Source organism: Artemia franciscana, chromosome 9 (assembly GCF_032884065.1).
Source record: "Artemia franciscana chromosome 9, ASM3288406v1, whole genome shotgun sequence".
In the NCBI taxonomy this organism is placed as follows: domain Eukaryota; kingdom Metazoa; phylum Arthropoda; class Branchiopoda; order Anostraca; family Artemiidae; genus Artemia; species Artemia franciscana.
The window spans coordinates 38,708,804-38,728,150 of NC_088871.1; the positions used below are offsets into that span (position 1 = coordinate 38,708,804).

Below are 19,347 nucleotides of genomic sequence, written 5' to 3' on the forward strand. Positions count from 1 at the left end.
CTTTTGGGGAGCTGAGGATTGTTAACTTGGAAAAAGTTAAAAAATTGAGGTATTTTTAACTTAAGAACGAGTGACTGGATCTCAATGAAATTTGATATTTAGAAGGAACTGATGTCTCAGAGCTCTTATTTCAAATCCCGACCAGATCTGTTGACATTGGGGGAAGCTGGAAGGGGAAACTCGAAAATTTGGAAAATGTTTGGGGGGGGTCAGTGCTTTGATGAGTTCGGTACTTCTGGACGTGCTAGGACGATCTCAATTGGTAGGCGTGTCAGGGACCTGCACAAATTGACTTGATAAAGTTGTTTTCCCCGATTTGATCATCTGGGGGGCTGAAGGGAGAGGAAAAATTAGAAAAAAATGAGGCATTTTCGACTTACAAGTGGGTGATCGGATCCTAATGAATTTTGATATTTAGAAGGACCTTATGTCTCAGAGCTCTTATTTTAAATCCCGACCGGCATTATCCCTCTGATTTTCCTTTTAAATCAATTTATTGATTCTTAGAATTTTGCTAGAGCTCATACCATATGAGCTCTTGGCTCTTCCGACCTCGTCACAAGTGCCATATGAGCTCTTAGCTCTTGTTAGTGTCATGCTTAAGATCGAAACAATATATGGCTTCATATATAGTTCTATTAGTAGTTGTCATTTTAAAATTAATGACGCAAATATTATATATTTGCGTATATATTATATATTGTTCAAGGAGGCGTATATATTGTTATATATTGTTTGTTTGTTTATATATTTGTTTAAAAATATATATATTTGTTTATATATATATTGTTTGTTTGTTTATATATTGTTTGCGTATATATTGTTCAAGGTTGTAATTTCTCATAACTAGGCTTTCCGACCGTGCTAATTCCAATAGTAGACTTTTATTTTGATCTGCCGCCATTTTTGAGGGGTTTCACACTTCTTTCGAAATCACCGTAAATTTCTTTTCGCAATAAACTTTTACTTTTAAGACGAACCGAAATAATAGTTACCATTCCTGAATCAGTGTCAGATTCAAATTGTTTTTTACTAGGTAGTTTTTTCTTCTAAACGCGTTTTTTTAACTTTTGGTTACCATGGGCTGTGGTTCGCTCTTTCCTAGGTTGCAATTACTGCTGCAACCATGATGAAACGATGTTTGGCTCATTTGAGCCAATCATAATTTTCTAGAGGTTTTCAGCCGATCAGAAAATTATATGAAAAACCTGCACTTACAAAAAGTTTATTGTGAATGGGCCTTTAGGTCATCATTTTTCTAAGGCTCCTTTTGTACACGAAACGCTTCGTACCTAATTCTTTGTCTCTAATTCTATACAAGCAGTCGAACTACATTAAAATTCAATTTAAGTCCGATGAATTAGTAGTAGATACGTATGTACCATTTTGTTTGGGGGGATTAAGTCGTCAAGGAACGTTAAAATTACGTGAAAATGTTGGGACAAGAATAATTTTAAAAACTGTAATATTTGAGGGAGAATCGAAGCCCCTACCCACTACTTGCATACCCGTCCTATTACATTCTGATAGTTTAGAATTGTATTTTCAACCTTGAGGGGGAAGGGGTACTTGTATGATATAGCGACCACACTCAAGAGGTGAAGTTGGTTAATCATAATAAAATTTATCAGAATATGATGAAAACATAATACGGTACTTGTATATTATCCCGAACAAACTCGAGAAGTATGCTTTGTTTGATCTAAGAAAAACTGTTTTGTCTGTCTGCAATTGAGAGTGAGAAAAACTAAGATGGAACTGTATTTTAACTAAATATTTAGCATATAGACGTGGTTAGGGGTTAGGTCAACAAAATTATGGAAACTGCAACGGAGAATTATAGAAGGCAAGCAGCCCAGAACGCATTATAATAAATACGAACCTAACCATCTATATATATTAAATCTTTAATTAAAATATACCTGCATAGCATTTTAATCTCGCTCAGGCTAGGCTGATTATCTCCGAGTGGACACTGAAAACCGGTATATTACAGATCAAGAACAAACTGTGCTCGTTGTATCATACAAGTACCGGGGAAGGTGTTATCCCGAATAACACTCCTTTATCCCTTGTCCATCTCCACTGTCATACTTTCTCATGTTTTTGTTATGTTTATTTAGTTTTGTGCCTTCATTGACCGCGTAGACCTGTGATACAATTAAAATGGCTTCCGATCAGGAATTCTGCCTGCGATGGAACAATCATCAAAGTACGCTTGTTTCCGTTTTTGACCGACTTTTAAGCACTGAAATTATGACAGATGTCACACTTGCTGCAGAAGGCAGAAGTATCAAAGCACATAGACTGGTACTCTCAGCTTGCAGTCCATTTTTCCAGGTAGAGTATTTAGTTTGCATTTAGATATTGTAGTCCAGTTTGTATTTTCAATCGTTGTTTCTCCTCTGTCTCAGGACTGTCAATTGGTGAGGGGGCAGGGGTCTATTCCCCTCCCCCTTAAGTAAAGCATAAACACCTTTTATCAATATTTTTATTGAAAAATATGCCCCTTATAGATGTTAAAAAAATCTTTTTTTAATATTTTCATTGAAAAAAAAAGATTGCTCCTTTGGTTTCAACTACTTTAGGTACTTTAGAGTACACCTTAGCTTTTCTTTAAATGCTTTTTTTGTATGTTAATTTTAAAAACTGAAAAAAACTTGTACTCCTTAAGTTTTTGGGAATCGACTCCTCTGATGAGTGTCTTTAACAAATCCTGCTTCTTCTTTTAATAGGACTATAATTTTTGAATACCCCTCATAACAATTAAGTTGTTTTGTTATTAATTTGTAAACTTGGACAGAATTGGTTTGGTTACAAGAACTTCATTCAAGCCGTAACAAATTTTCTTTTTATGCCATAATTATTTGAGTTTTTTCTGTTGAGAGTATCTTTTTGAGGGGGGCGGGGTAACACTACACTTACGTGCGGTAATTTCTGTTTACTATAAGTTTGACCGTGGTTCTCATTGTCTTCTTCCTTTTTTAGGTGTTATTTCTTATAGAAATTCCTTTTCGTTTTAAAGTTGATGCACCTGATGGGAACTAATTTATGCTTGTTTAAGTTTTTTACATTTCAATTATAACGTATCCAACATAGGCACAGGCGGAAGTTTTGACCATTAACACCTGCACAAGGCACGTTGTAACATATTCGAATGTTTATTTTATCTAGAAAGTGGTGCAGTGAATCTCCATTCTCACCATAGTTGAGGTACCTCTCAAGTATTAAAAAAAAACAAAAAATTGTAAAGTAGAGAGAAACACTAAAATATAAAAAGGAGCGGAAATTATTCCGTATATAAGGGTAGCTACCACCCCCTCAATATGTCACTCTTCACGATAGACTTTTTTGGAACTTTTAAAAATAGCTTCTTATTTTTATTTAACAACCCTTGTGTTTGAGGAGTCGTTATTGAAGAATTGGGACAAAAGGTCAAACTTATAGCGTAAAGAGCAAGGTATTGAGGAGGGGACAGCCTCCTAAAATGTGGAATAATTTCTCTTCGTTTCTAGTTCTAATGTTGATCCTTTATTTAGCTGAAAAAACTTGCCTTTTTTATTTCGTTTTTCAAATAATGCCGGAAAATCCGGCTCCTCTCCATGGAAAATTCATCCCCTCTACGGAAATTCCTCCAGAGAGATATATACGTTCATAATAAGCAAATAATGGTTGATATTATCACGATTTAAGTTGCTTTTAAAGGTGTTAATGATGAAAAAATGATTGTAAACTGAATCTTTGTTGCACCAGTAGTTGCGACGAAGTTTCAGTGTCGCTTATTACTTCCTTACTTAATCTTTTTTTTTTGTTAATTAGCATAATAGGCTCTCTGGTTTTGTTTAAATCGTCAATTAGTAAGTTGCAGCTACCGCTGCAACCTCGATAAATTAGGTAGCTAGGTCATCTTTCATCTTTTTTTTTAGACTTGCACACTTTTACACCTAACTCCTCCATTTATCCTTGAATTCGAGAGAGGAACGTGCGTATGGATATTTTTGAAGGGGTAGGCCTAATGAGTATCCTTGGCGTTTTGCAAAGTGGGCCTAAGTCCTCTTTTTTGCGAAAATAATTTAAGCACGTGATTAGAAATGGCCTGAACAGATCTATAGATTGTTCTATTCAAAATGGGCTTATCGTTAATCCTGACCAAGTTGCAAATTGTTCCAAAAGGGTGTAAGTCTCTTATTTTCAAAGTGGCGAACAATTAAGCAATTTGGACATTCCCGGAGAATTCCGATGGAAAAGTTAACTAGGTATTAGTCTTTAATGTTTGAAGTTTCTTAAATTCTGATTTCTGAGAAAGATTTCTTCTTTGTGCGTTTTCATTTTCATTTTGTTCCCGTGTAAAATTAGGAAAAGTGGACTTATGTCCTTTTTGCAAAATGCCCTGGATATGTGGGAACGGAAGAATCTTAAAAACTCAGTAAAGGCGGATTATATTAAAAATTTAGGATACAGTAGGGGGAGTTATGCGCGATTTAATATTCTACATGTGAGAAATAGGTGTATCCGCTTGCAAATAGTTGATATAGAATTACGTGACCCCCCTCCCCCCCAAAAAAGGAAAAAAATCAGTTACGATTTTGGCGGCAATAGTTTTGGTTCGGAAACGGTGATGATGAAAATCAGTTGATAGGTCTTGAGTTGTGTCTTCTTCACTAAATGAATGATGAAAGTTTATAAATAACGCTTAAAAAAACTCCGATTGTAGTGTTAAACCACATTACTAATTAATAAGTCTCTGTTTGCTACTCAATAAAATTTAGCTTCCCAATAGTACGTTAACTACTCGGGTATGAAGACGGGTTTTGACTTCAATATGCGTGAGTTTGAAAATTTAGGTTTCCCACTTTCTAGTTCATTACCCTTTCTTGTCGTTGGGTCCTTACTGGGGAAATTCCTTCGTACAGGTTTAGAATCCGGAATCCTTGGAACCAGTTGTTTATGAATTTCATATCTTCCAGATTTCGGAACGATCATATATATGCATAAGTATGGGCAGATACTCATGCAGAAAAGAGCGGGGTACTCAGAATCATTACAGTTCCCCTTTTATATTTGTGATATTATTCGTATTATCCGTCTTCATTTTTTTTTTTCGAACTTGCCCCCTCGTGAAATAAATAGCTGCATATGTTTCCGTTTGTGACACTTAGGAGACAGGAGTAATAGGAGAATTCCGTAGTAGGAGATCAGGGGTAATCTTGGAAATGTTTTCAAATATAACAACTTAGTACCCATGTGTGTGTTGGGGGGATACTCTTCCACGACTCTTGCCTCTTCGTGCTTTTACGTGAAAATTAACAGTGATTATGGTTTATGGTTGTATGAATAGATTTGCAGAAAGTAAAACAGTTCAAAATAGGGATGAAACCTTTTAATTGACAGTGAACTGTTGAACTGTTTGAACTGTTTTACTTTCGTCATGGAAAGGCAGTGTGGTCTTCGAAGTTATCTAAATAGATTTGCAGGGTTTTTTATTTTCACTATACCATCAGTTGCGCAAATCGGGAAGGTGTGTGTGGGAGAGCATTCACACCTCCAAGCTTTTTTGCCTCCACCATATTTTGAAAAAATCCTTTATTATTATTTTTTTAATAGTTCGTTCGGACAGATATAATATAACTTGCAATACACGATAATGTGGACCCATAAGTTTAGTCGGGTAGGGGGGATTCACCTCCTGTAAGGTTCTTTCTCGGTGCTCCCAAAAGGTGCCCTTCTCTTGCAGAATTGGTCCCTCCTTGAGTCTCAATTTGGGTCCAAAAGCGATGTAAATGTTTCGAATTGTCAGGTTTACTATCAAATCAACCATCACAAAAAGATGCATAAAATGACTCAATGGAAGTAATAAATTGAATGAGTTCTTGGATAACTTCCATGTTTTCCGAAACCGTACTTTCTGCCGATCATTTCGGAAATTTTGAATCAACAGCAACAATTAATTCAAATTTTCCTGGTAGGTAAAAAAATAAAATTAGATTCTTTGATCCAAGGTTTTTAGGGGCGTTTCTACTATTTTTAGGGGGTCTGAGATAACCCCCTTATATATCGGGAGTTGTCGGCAAGTCATTAGCAGATAGAGGATACTGACTTGCTACAAATTATAAACTCAATTTTTGGATTTCATCAGTAAGGGAAGCATTAAATAGGCTGTCTCTCACCCAACAATAATAATCTTGATGTAGACTGCATAAAGCTTATCCTTCATTCTATTTATTTTTCAATTATCAGTCGTTTTCCGACCTCTAGAAAATTTCTGAGCTCTGTTGCTAATTGAGATAACGATTTAAATGGTGAAAAAGCATTCACATGCCAAGCCTGGCTGAGCGACTATCCTCTCAGGAGCTGTATTGAGATTTCAAGATGTGAAAATTATTTTGAAAACAGATTGTATTAAAAATGAATGAAAACATAATCATTTAAATCAAAATAGGGATAGAACTATGATGAGACAATGAAGAGTATTAAATCCTACTGTGAACTATGACCTATTTGACGAGAAACTGACTGTATTGATTTAAAGCATTACTCTATTTCCTGGAATTTCGTACACCAGGGGGGGGGGGAATAAACCAGGAAACAGATCAGCCCACGCCGAGCAAAAAATACATTGTTGTGTTTAATCCTACTCGGTGTGTCACCAACATTTTTGCAAATACTATTTTGAAAGTTCCGCGTCTAGAAGCTTTTCCATCAAAGGGAAGCATTTTTTTTTGTCGGAAGGCTATTTTTTGTGCATTATGATGTCGTATGCTGTATTTTTTGGGGTCAAATGAGACAAGAGCTAACAGGCCCTGACAACTGGTTCTGCCTCCGTGTACGTATATCCACGAAATACCTGGAGAAAATTAGTGCATACCGATCAACTTAATCTTGGAAAGCGAAGGGCCCCACCCGACTTGACGGGATTTTTTTAGGGGTAGGGATACAATTTCAGAACCATTCTAGAAAATTGGTGAGAGTCGATTAGAGCAATAACCAAGCTGACCTTCAAGACTTCAGCCACAACTTGTGTATGACCTGCATTACCTTGATTATTATCAAGAACTCCCAAGGGGAGAGGGCTAGCGTGCAAAACTTATGTTGGACAGGGTGGATTTTTTTTTAAGCATAAAAGTGTTATATTTTTGGTCGTTACAATTTTTCCACTCCTCCCTCCTCTGTGGACCACCTTGATCTAGAGTACTTTATGGTTGGCATTATTTTACTATAATGGGGATGGTGATTTTAACTTTCCAAAGATCTAAATTGGACGACGAAATGGTTTCGAAAGTTGATTTTATAACCAAATGACGAAAAAAAATAATTAAGGCAAAAAAATTGTTTATAGTTAATGGATGGATCCCTTTTTCGGATTTTAATTGACGTGGAAGTATTGGCATAGCTATGAAGTTTTCCTTGTGTGCAGGGATGGGTGGGGAAGTTCAAAATTATCTTCACCAAGTACATCAGGCATATTCAGACATATTATATACGAAAATTGAACTTCACCCAAGCCCTCTCCCTGGACTTAGGTGCAGTTCAGTTTTCGTGTATAATTCGTAGGCCTACATCAATGTCTATATTCATATTTAAACACATCTGTAAAGTAAAAAAAAAGAGGAAAAAAGAGTTACCAAAATCCCATCCTATTCCTTTTTTTTAGCCAAAAGAAAGATAGAAAAATATTGAAACTCAATCCAATAAGAACTCATCAATATTTTAGCACGCTACGGCCCTTTTCCAAAATTCTGGATGCGACACTGTCCCTACAGAGACCTTTTATACTAATAGTAAAATTTTTCTTTCCAGGAAGTCTTGAATTCAAATCCAGATAAGCATATGGTGATATTTTTAAAAGATGTGCCTTATGAAGAACTACGTGCCCTTGTGAGCTATATGTACAAAGGTGAGGTGAGCGTAGCACAAGATAGATTGACTAGTCTTATTAGAATTGCAGAAAACTTAAAAGTGCGCGGGCTGGCTGAACCTGATGAAACTCCGTCAAAGAAGCTACCCCCTTTACCAAAATTGACACCCGCTGTGATTAAAAGAGACCCAAATACACAGCGTCCTAGCACTCCCAGTTCCAAGAAAAGACGAAAAGCTGAATCGCAATCGAATTCTCTATCTTCTGGGCCGAATCCATCGACCGAAAACGGCGAAGAATCCCAGCCCTTAAATAATGAAGGACAGAGCCTCCTTGAAAAGAGTTTGTTAATGCCCCGTGAAATTAATGCTAATCATGTAGAATATACCCCACAAGCTGCCGGACCTTCAGTTAATGTGAAAAAAGAAGAAATTACCATGGAAAGTGCTGATGAGGCTGAGGACGGTGACGACTGGAGTGGACCGGAGGGGGAGGAACAGCAAGGTAGGCATTCAATCCATTAAATAAATAATAATAAGAGGATACGGTACCTTAAAAAGTCATTCTATCTCGTCCATGATTGCCCATTATAAACTTTTGTAGTTTGTGTAGCCAAACTTTTTCGAAATGATCCAATGGTCTTGCTGTGACTTGTAGAGCTTGGATAAGAGATTCGAACCAATGACAGGAAACTAAAAGCTGACTCCTACTTTTCCCTGGAAATTTTAGAAAAACCATTTAACATCTCCCGTTCAATGTCGGAGATAGAGATATCAGTTTTAAAGAAACTTATGTCATCAGAGAATGAGTTTTTTCAGTGAAACTAAGCAGTCCCTGCTTTGCTTATTTTCAGGAAAGGGCTGTTCTTGAAAACTTTCTAGTATACCTGCTAGGAAAATAATAAGTCATCTTAAAGAAAATACCATCGTAGCAATTTGCCAGCTTTGAGAGTTCTCTGCGGCAATTCTCGTTTTGATTGACAACCTTTCCGGGAAAAGGGACCTGAAATGTCATTGTCGTTTTAATCATATTTTGTAGTCAAGATTCTCATTAGCTGCCGATGATATCGAGTCCTCTAGGATAAATTGCTATTGGACTCTTTGTCTTTGTGACGGTAAGCCACCGCTGAGGCTCAGAAAATGATTTTAAGGTACCGTATGCTCTTAATTAAATAAGCGAGTAGCGCAGGGTTTTCACACGGTGAACAACGCCGGATTTTAATGATTTTCTTCAATAGTTTAATGATTTATTTGTTAATTTAGTGATTTTTTTTGTTTAGGCATTATAAAAATCACTAGAAATAGTGATAAATGACTAGGGGTGGTCACCCTGTAGTAAAGATGCTGCATGCTGCGTGTTGCTCACCAACACGGTGAGCTCTTCGTTGGCGTATGCCAACAAGCTCTCTTCGACCATTTTTCTCTAAAATCTTCGAATTTATCCACTCACGATCTTGTTATCTTTGCACTCTGTTGTTCAAAAGGTGAACTTCATAGTCCCGACCCCCTCCCCCCACAGCATTGAATTTTATGTTTTTTGTTTCTTCCCCTCCCCATTTATAAGCTTGTCAAATTTAAATTTTAAATGTTTCGTGTCTTCATATCTCACGTGTGTCATAGATAACTTCGAAGACCACACTGCCTTTCCATGACGAAAGTAAAACAGTTCAAAATAGGGATGATACCTTTTTATTGACAGTGAAATATAAAATTATTTAACTGGATATTTCGAACACATATACAGTGTTCATCATCAGCAGTAAAACTCTCTTAGGATGGGGTGGGGATGCGCAACTTCAAAAAAGCGCAACAAATATATGGTCTATGAAAAAAATTTAAAAAAAATGGCCAGATTTTTTTTAACGGGTGAGAGGGGAAATCCAACGGTGCTCTCCTCAGTACATGGCGGATCTTATCAAAATCTTTTTGATGGTATATTTAGATATCTTTCTGAAAATTTGGATGCAGTTTTGCTTCCCCCTCTTTCTTTACTTGCCTGGATAAAGTCTGATCCTAGGCTGTATACGAAAGTTTCTAATGTTGTTGGTTAGGCATTTGGGGGAGGACTGAGATGCAAAAATGGATGCGTCTCTAAAAATTTCTTACTTAAAACTTCTTTGCATGCTGACCGATGGTATGCGATGCGCAAATACCGATCTCCTGATTCAATACCTTCGGTTGGAAGTATAAAGCGTGGCTGGGTGCAAATCATCCGACGCTTCCCGTGTTTTTCCCTCAGATCTCTGGCTGAGCTTATAGGGTCACACCGTTGACTCCCAACCTGAACCGAAAAATCAGCGACACCAGGACTCGAATTTGACACATACAAAGTTTCTGAATGTAATGAAATTAAGAATTTGGTCTTTGCAATGTTTGGTTCAGAAAAGGGCATAAAATATAATATTACCAAATAAAGTATATTCAATTAATATTTGAATTATGCTAAAAAAAATATAAGAAATTATCAAATTAATTGTTTTTGACGGTGGGACATGGATCTGGATCTGCCTGGTCGCATAAGAAAGGAGCCACTCCTAATTCAAAGATGCTTTACGCTACTTGACTATGCAAAATATTATTTGACACAAAAAAATAGTATATATATGAATACAAAATATATCGGAATCTGGAGGTCCTTTAGTCTCAATCTGGTGCAGATATATCGGATTCTCCCTCTTTAATATCGTGTTTATAACATAAAACACATTTTTGCATGATGTTTCATGTTGCTGTAATTGAATAATATTTTAGCAGATGTGTGTATCATGTACGTAGGCATGAATTTGTTTTTGAGGGTTCATATTTGGAAAGGAAGGATGTGCAAAAGCACAATATGGCTGCCCTCCTCCCTCATTGTACTTCCTGGCTGAAGGGCTATGAAACGAGGATCGAAATCGCACGTTGGAATTTTAAATATCAGATTTGAATCCGATGTATATATATATATATATATATATATATATATATATATATATATATATATATATATATATATATATATATATATATATATATATAGTGTGTGCGTGTTTGTGATTAGGGGTGTGTGCATATATTCTGCATATACTGTAATGAATAGTGTAAGGAACATGGGTTCAGAAGGTCCGAGCTCCAGAACATCTTGTCGGATCGACAAGAGGGGCATCAAAAAGACTGCAACGGGGGCTTTTCGTTTTGTTTTCATTGACGATTGCTTGGTGTTTGGTAGCATTGGAGCCCAAAAAGAGGTGAGACTTGCTATTCCTCCTTTGGGGTGGGAACACAAGAAAAATATAGGAACAAACCGGATTTTTTTAAAAATTGAAAAGAATATTGACGACTTTTAGAAAACACGAGTTCTCCAATATTTCGCCTCGTGAAGAAATTTTGTAGATTCTTCGGAAATATTTGAACCCCGATCTCCCATAACAATCCCTAAAATTACTGTTGGAGCCCCTACCAACTAACCATAGTATCCCTGTTTCTGATTCTTTTTCTCTTTATTTCTTTTTATTAACTTGTTTTCTCTATTGATTTCAGTACTTTCATTTTTAAAAGGAAAAGAATGGCGATGTGTCGCTTAAATAGGTAGTTAATGTTGGCAATTTCTTTTTGTTGGCAAAGACCAATGTTTTCAAAGTAACTGGATTTAATGAGTATTGATGTTGCTTGGAATGAAAAGGTTGAATCTCCGGTTTAATTGGTATAACTTCAAGCATAGCCTGCAGAATTTAGTAGTCTAAAGCGATTTCTTCTATTTGAATGTGACTTAGTAATCTTCCTCCAGGTGGGATCCTATTGAAACTATCTTATACCGAAAAAGGATCAGGGGTATATATGGTGTGGAATTTGCTTGTGAAACTTAACCCTCCTCCTGGTTTTGCCCAATATAATTCTCAATTGACAATTTTGGACGAAGGCGCGTGCTGCTATCATAGCCATTATTGTATTGTCTAACTTTTGCCAAAATTACAGCAGCTATTTTTATTTGTTTTGTTTTTCACATTTTGTAAATCTGTGCAATAGTTACCTGAAAACCTGCCACCAGGTAATGTGAAATTATTAACATCTCGAAATCAGTGAAAAAATTCCCAGAATCATGATTTACATGCTTTCTTGTTGAAAGTGGTAGAATGGGCTTAGTTTTCGATTATTTGTTCTTTCTTTTTCCAATGGAGGTAGGAGGTTTTCTGCAGACCAAAAGAGTACATGATACCCTTATAAATAAATAGCACTTGTATCCAACAGAAGGGCGTGGTACTGATTTCGTCACATGCAGTAGGCTCGATCCTGGTGACATTATAGCTCTGTGGTGCAGAATGAGGTGAGCAGTGTTGCCACCAGTTCAAAAGTAAAATCACTAATCTATTCAGTAAAAAGCAACTGAAGATAGTGCAGATAGTTAGGTAGAGTTATCACCGGATCAAAAGTAAAATCACTGATGTTTACAATAAAAAACTAAAACAGCGAAAAAAATCCCAAAATCATAATCTATGTTCTTTAGGTATGTATGTAGAATAATCCTACCTCCAGAGGAAATAATCGAAAACTATCCCATTCTACCTCTTTCAATTTCGTCACGTATAGTAGGCTCTATGCTGGTGGCATGCTAGCTCTATGGTGCAGATAGAGTTGAGTAGAGTTGCCAACAGATCAAAAGTAAAGTCACAGATGTTTTCAATAAAAATAACTAAATCAGTGAAAAAATTCCCAGAATCATAATTTACATTCTTTTGGTATGTATGTAGAATACCTCCTACTTCCATAGGAAATAAACCCAGATAATCGAAAACTAGCCCATCTACCACTTTCACTTTCGTCACGTGCAGTAGGCTCTATATTGTTGGCATGCTAGTTCTGTGGTGCAGATAGAGTTGAGCAGAGTTGCCACCAGATCATCACTAATGTTTTCTATAAAAAAACTAAATCAGCGAAAAAGTTCCAAGAATCATAATTTACATTCTATATTTATGTAGAATACCTCATACCTCAATTGGAAATAAACCCAGATAATCGAAAACTAGCCGATTCCCCCGCATTCACTTCGTCACGTGCAGTAGGCTATATGCCGGTGGCTTGCTACTCTGTGGTGCAGATAGATAGGTAGAGTTATCACCGGATCAAAAGTAAAATCACTGATGTTTACAATAAAAAACTAAAACAGTGAAAAAAACTCCCAAAATCATAATCTATGTTCTTTAGGTATGTATGTAGAATAATACCTCCTACCTCCAGAGGAAATAATCGAAAACTATCCCATTCTACCTCTTTCAATTTCGTCACGTATAGTAGGCTCTATGCTGGTGGCATGCTAGCTCTATGGTGCAGATAGAGTTGAGTAGAGTTGCCAACAGATCAAAAGTAAAGTCACAGATGTTTTCAATAAAAATAACTAAATCAGCGAAAAAGTTCCCAGAATCATAATTTACATTCTTTAGGTATGTATGTAGAATGCCTCCTACCTCCATAGGAAATAAACCCAGATAATCGAAAACTAGCCCATTATACCACTTTCACTTTCGTCACGTGCAGTCGGCTCTATGCTGGTGGCATGCTAGCTCTATGGTGCCCATTGAGATAGCTTACTTAACGTTTAATAGCAATTTAAGTGTTAAAAATTAATTGTTTACATAATATGTTATTTATTCATGATTAAATACACATACAATGAAACACTACTATTCTGTCTAAGGCTCATTGGCATTTAAAAAGGTGGAAGGCGTACGAGTCACTTAATCAAAAAATTCACTAACTTAAAGAGAGAAGGCAAGAAAAAAAGAAAAGAAAAACAAATGCAGAAAATAAAAATTAAATAGTACTTTATTTGTGCTCTGATCATTTTTTCTTTTTATGAGCCACATATTTTGAGTGAAATTGCAGGCCCTTTTGTGTAGAAACTGATTTTCCAGCCAGAATCTGGACCTAGGCTCTAATTAACTAAAAAAAAAAACATTACCTGTATCATATGGTGTAAATAGTTATCGTGAAAACTTAAAATGACTCTCCTCAAAAGCAGTGATATATGACATGGGGTAGTTCTGAAGGTGGATAATTTCATTTTAGGGTAGAAAAATACGGATACTTTTATTTATTATAAGTATCCTTTTTGGTTTTGTTAATTTACTTGTTTTTGTTATATTTCATTATCAATAACCTGACTTCTCATCTTGGGTGGAGTCGGGATATTTAACAAGTACCTAAGTATCCTTTTTGGTTTTTGTTAATAACCGACTTAAAAGGAATATAGGCTCTAGTAATGTTTATTTGGTCTTATCATGCTGAATCATCTTGTTCCTCTAATTTCCAGCAGATTTGTATTTTAAATTTCTCAACTAGACTAAAAGACCTTGTGTATTATCACATGTAGATCTTGTGTTGTCACACTGTAGATCTTGAGCACTTGTATATTATCCCGAACACACTCAAGAAGTTTGCTCTGTCTCCGAGAAAGGCCGGTTTGTTTGTCTGCAATCGATTATAATTAGCTTAATCTTGGTAAGAAAAAGGGTGATGCAGGTATATTATAATTAAATATGTAATATATAAAGGTGGTTAGGTATTTAATATAATGCGTTCTAGGCTGTCTGCTTTCAATAATTTGTTTTCAGTCTTATAGTTTCATCATGATTTGTTATATTTCATTATAATTAACCTAACTTCTCTTCTTGGGTGGGGTCGGGATATTTAACAAGTACCTTAGTATCCTTTGTGGTCTTTGTTAATTTACTACCTAAAAGAAATATAGGTTTTAATAATGTTTATTTGGTTTTAGCCTACTGAATCATCTTGTTCCTCTAATTGCCAGCAGATTTGCATTTTAAAATTCCCAACTAGACTAAAAAACCTTGTGTATTATCATATCTTGTGTTGTCTTGTGTTGTAAAACAGATCTTGTGTTGTCATACTGTAGATCTTGAGAACTTGTAATATTATCCCGAACACACTCAAGAAGTTTGCTCTGTTTGATCCGAGAAAAGCCTGTTTATTTGTCTGCAACCGACTATAATTAGCTTAATCCTATTGAGAAAAACTGTGATGCATGTATATTATAATTAAATATTTAATATATAGAGGTGGTTAGGTTAAGTTAATATTATATGTTCTAGGCGGCCTGCTTTCAATAATTTGTGTTGTAGTTTCCATAATTTATTACTTACGTTGTATACTTTCATCATGATGCGTTATATTTCATTATAATTAACCTAAATTCTCCTCTTGGGTTTTTGGTTTTTGTTAGATCACTGCCTAAAAGGAAGATGGGTTCTAATAATATTTATTTGTTGTAGGTTAATGAATTACCTTGTTTCTCTAATTTCCAGTGGATTTATATTTTAAAATTTCCAACTAGATAAAAGATCTGTTTATTTTGTTCTTAAACTTCATGTTTTCTCTGCAGTTTTTGCCATATTATTTTTTCTCCTCTCCAATGGTTCTATTGTTTCAACGTAAAAAACGATAGTTTCGGTCTTACTCCATAGCTGAGATTCAGTTCTGTCCATCTGCCCAAATTATATTTTGGAAAGTAAAGTATACATGATTTTTTAGATTGAAAATACGTTGGACAATTGATTTAAAATCTTTGAAAGAATGACATCTCCTATTTTGACAGGGTTGCCGCCCGATCACTAGATTTTAGTGATTTTCTTTAGTAATCTAGTGATTTATGTGCTGATTTAGTGATTCTTTTGTTTAGGCAATATAAAAAATCACAAGAGATAGCGATAAATCACTAGGGGTGGTAACCTTGAATGGATAGATCTGAGACAAATGAATTAGGTGACATAAGATCTTTTGTTCTTTTGGTGAAAGTTAGAGCTGAATACTTTTCGCAAGATCATTTGTTTCAGAGGGAACGTAACCGGAAAGAAAAATGTTAATCATCTCAGAAATTCAAATGTGTATCCCAAGGGCCTTTCGCACTTGAACCCCGTATGACTGCTGCAGGTATGGATGTACACCTGTGTTGCCAGTTGTTTGGTCTAAAGATGGGCTGCCTAAAAGTGAAAATGCGCCGAAACGCCGTTTTTCTTTATGCGCCGAACGAATGATTTCCTCCAAAAAAAATGCGCCGATTTGAAAAATTCAATGTGCAACCACCTCAAGAAAGCACTAAAATGGCACAGTTGCGCCCCATCTGGTCACTATGATGCACATACACACGGCTGGAGGTTTGAAAGGCAGCGCTGGAGGTTTAGTGTGTGACACCGGATGCACAGCATCGTCACACTTGTAAAAGTCAAATGCTTTCATATACTGGAGCATTTAATTTCCCTTCAGATGACCTATTTGAGCCTTAGCAGACTTAACCTCCAGTTTTTAAAATTGCCTTTTATGCAAACTTCAACTAGGCTTTCTGTAATAGTTGGGCTTTTATAACCTACAAAGAATCGTTTAATTTACCCTCGGGGGGCGAATTTGGATGACTAAACAATTTCATGCATACATGTCTCGTTAAGAGGAATTTTTTTGGGAGGGGTTTTAATGACTGTATTGTGCCCCCCTGTGCTGAGCCATGGTCATGTTTAACATTTTATAAAATAAAACATTTGAAATAAGGGCTCAGTCGCCATGCATAGTCGCCCCAAATAGGTGGTTTGCCATTTTTTAGTTCCCAGTTGCTTAAAACTGAAAAAAGGGACCAAAAATATGATTTTGAAAGCTATGCTGTAAAATTTTAATCCTGTCGCTCCCCTACATTTTCAATTATCGAATTAATGGTGATGGAGGAATGTGGGTTGATCAAGATTTAGTTGTCCTGTATCAGTGAGTCTGCATCTAGGGAAGGCACTCGCGGAAGGTCTTTTGGTCCACGTCCCGTCTTTCTTTTTCTGATTTTATGCAAATCAGCTACTGCATTTGGCCCTCCTCCTGAATAAGATTACGCACCTGATCAAGATTGTATATAACTACGTCGTGACATTTTGGTCAAATCATATATTTTCGAAGTTCTGAAATGCCAAGAAGTATTTGATTTTCCAAAATTCGCCTTTCTCATTTGTAAAAGTTTTTGAAGACTTACGCCTAAGTTCTTGTAACTATAATTGCTTTGACCATGTTTTGAAGGTCTAAAATGCTTTCTTTGCCTAAAAAGGTCTTCGTTATTAGCCAAACAAGTAAGACTGTTTGACAATAAATTTTGAGCTTTATGGAGAAGGGCCTATAAAAAAATGCTTAGCTGCTGGGAGGGGGGTCTCCTCTTCGCATGATCTTCTCCTCTTCTCAGTGAACAAAATTTATTTTTAATTCACTTTGCTCTCTTATAAAATTTGCTGGAGTTAGTCTGCGAAAACCTGTGTTTGTTTTTAATTTCAAATTAATTTCTGCAAACAAAACTTAAGCTGACACTCCCTTCAGGGGCATCAGTTCATGGAAATGCGGGGGGAGGGTGTATTTTAAAATCTAGAGGTAGGCAGTTTTTCTTAATTTCTAATAAATAAAAAAAAAAATTTTAGTGAAAATATCTAATAAAAAGGTGTTTGCAAAATCAAAAAGGTATCTCCCCCCAATAGACACATCCTCCTCACTTACCTTGTGTTGATTTGTTTTTTATAATGGAAAATACTTGGAAAATTGTATAAAAAAATTCAGATTTGAGGGGGGTCAGAAGCCCTCCTCTGTGAACGCGCCTGTTCACTGTCGTCAAAAAATACAAATTTACAGTTCTTATTACTCTTCTGTAAGGTATACATTTTGTAGCTAAATGTGTTTTGAATAGCCAGTGTGTAGTTTTGACCTGTCTAACGTTGTTTCCGTTTTTGTAATTTTTATAGTGAAAAAAGAAATCACCAGTGCAACAACACAAACACAGAAACAAATGCACACCATAAAACCAAACAAAAAATAATAATAAATTATAAAAATATAATAATGAATAATAAATAATAGATAATAAAAAATTAATTCCTCAAACAAAATGCTCAGCCGGGCCACGTTTACCTTGTATTGATTGTTTTTAAATAGAATATCGTAAAACAATATTTAGCTTTTTGAGGGAGAAGACCGAATGCTTCCCTTGATTATATGTATCAGCCCTGTCATTCAACAAGAAAAAGATACAAAATTCCAGTTCCCCGGGGAAAACTTTATTCTTTATAATTTAGTATCTTTCATTTAGCGGAGTTATCCGGGAACCTTTACGTGTTTTTTTTTTTTTTTTTCAACTGCTAAAACTGTCTCAAATTCCTATGGGGGTTTCTTGTCAATAGGATTTTAAATAGACTCCATATTGAATTCCCAAACATGGGAACCAAAGATATGTAGATACTTGTGGGTCACGCTAACCGGGTCGAGTCCCTGCAGGTGTTATTTTGGGTTTTGCATAGGACCCTGAGGCGTGGAAGGCACCGGAAAAGAACGTGAAGCAATTAAGAGACTAACAATAAGTTTTCGTTGCCCTTGAGATTTTAAGGAAACAGAAAATGAGGAAAATAACATGCAAATTTTGTAACATTACATAGACACGCCAAAGACAGTCGTGCCTAAGGCTTATCCCTGAACATTTATCAATGTTCAGTACAATGTATAATAAAAAATAAATAATGCATATAGAATATACTGATATATATATATATATATATATATATATATATATATATATATATATATATATATATATATATATATATATATATATATATATATAAACTTACATTAATATGTGAGAATCAAAACTAATAATGATTTTACGAACTTTTTCACTTTTAGTGTGTTAGATTCATTGTATCGGCTGAAACGATTGTGATTTACAGATCCATAAATATGTACACAAAGTGAAGGGACTCCCCCTCAGGTCATTGTAAAGAATATTTCAACAAAATTTAAAGAATTGCTTATTTGAGCCCTCTTTCTCTTCTTGGAAAAATCGATAAAACAAATGTTAATTTAGATTTTTGACACTCTTAAAGAATGCCCTGATACACCTCTAGGTATGCACGCTGGAATTCGTTAAGATGGGGGGGGAATTCTAATTAAGACTAAGTGCATAAAATGTATGGGGGGAATCGTAAAAATGTGTTAACCCTTTCTTTGAACAAAATGGAGCATTCCTTTGTGTACGTGCCTTTTCCCTTCCTCTTAAATATCTGGAACTTGGTTCACCTTAAATGGTCAATAATATTTAGACTAGCTTACTTAATCTTGCTTCTTAAAAGTTCTTATCTCCACTTGTAAGAATTTTATATCTGAGACTTAACTCAGAGGCGGTCAAAAAATGATAGCTGTCTTTTCAGATTGAGACGATTGGTTTTCTCAGAAATGAGACGCTTTCAGATTGTGGCTTTAGGCCCGTGATTCCCAAAGTGGGGCGCAGGCCCCACCTGTTGGGGTATGTAATTTTTTTCTAAGGTGGGGGTTTGGGCTGGATACACACCCTTCCGATTTTTATTCTTTAGAGGATTTTAGAAAAAAAAATCCATGTCAATGATATCACATTCAAATGCATGAAATATATATATATATATATAGGCTATATATATATATATATATATATATATATATATATATATATATATATAT

At 35.6% G+C, this 19,347-nt stretch overlaps 1 protein-coding gene across 10 annotated transcripts in view; it reads left to right on the plus strand.

The window, feature by feature from the left end:
• The window catches only part of LOC136031388 (protein tramtrack, beta isoform-like), a 49,315-nt gene that overhangs the window by 10,661 nt on the left and 19,307 nt on the right, over window positions 1-19,347 (plus strand). For all 10 annotated transcript variants that reach the window (XM_065710912.1, XM_065710919.1, XM_065710917.1 and 7 more), the window contains exons 2-3: window positions 2,124-2,340; window positions 7,798-8,359. In XM_065710912.1, coding sequence (XP_065566984.1) covers window positions 2,167-2,340; window positions 7,798-8,359 — 736 coding nt within the window. In that variant the 5' untranslated portion in view covers window positions 2,124-2,166. The remainder of the gene's footprint in view (window positions 1-2,123; window positions 2,341-7,797; window positions 8,360-19,347) is intronic.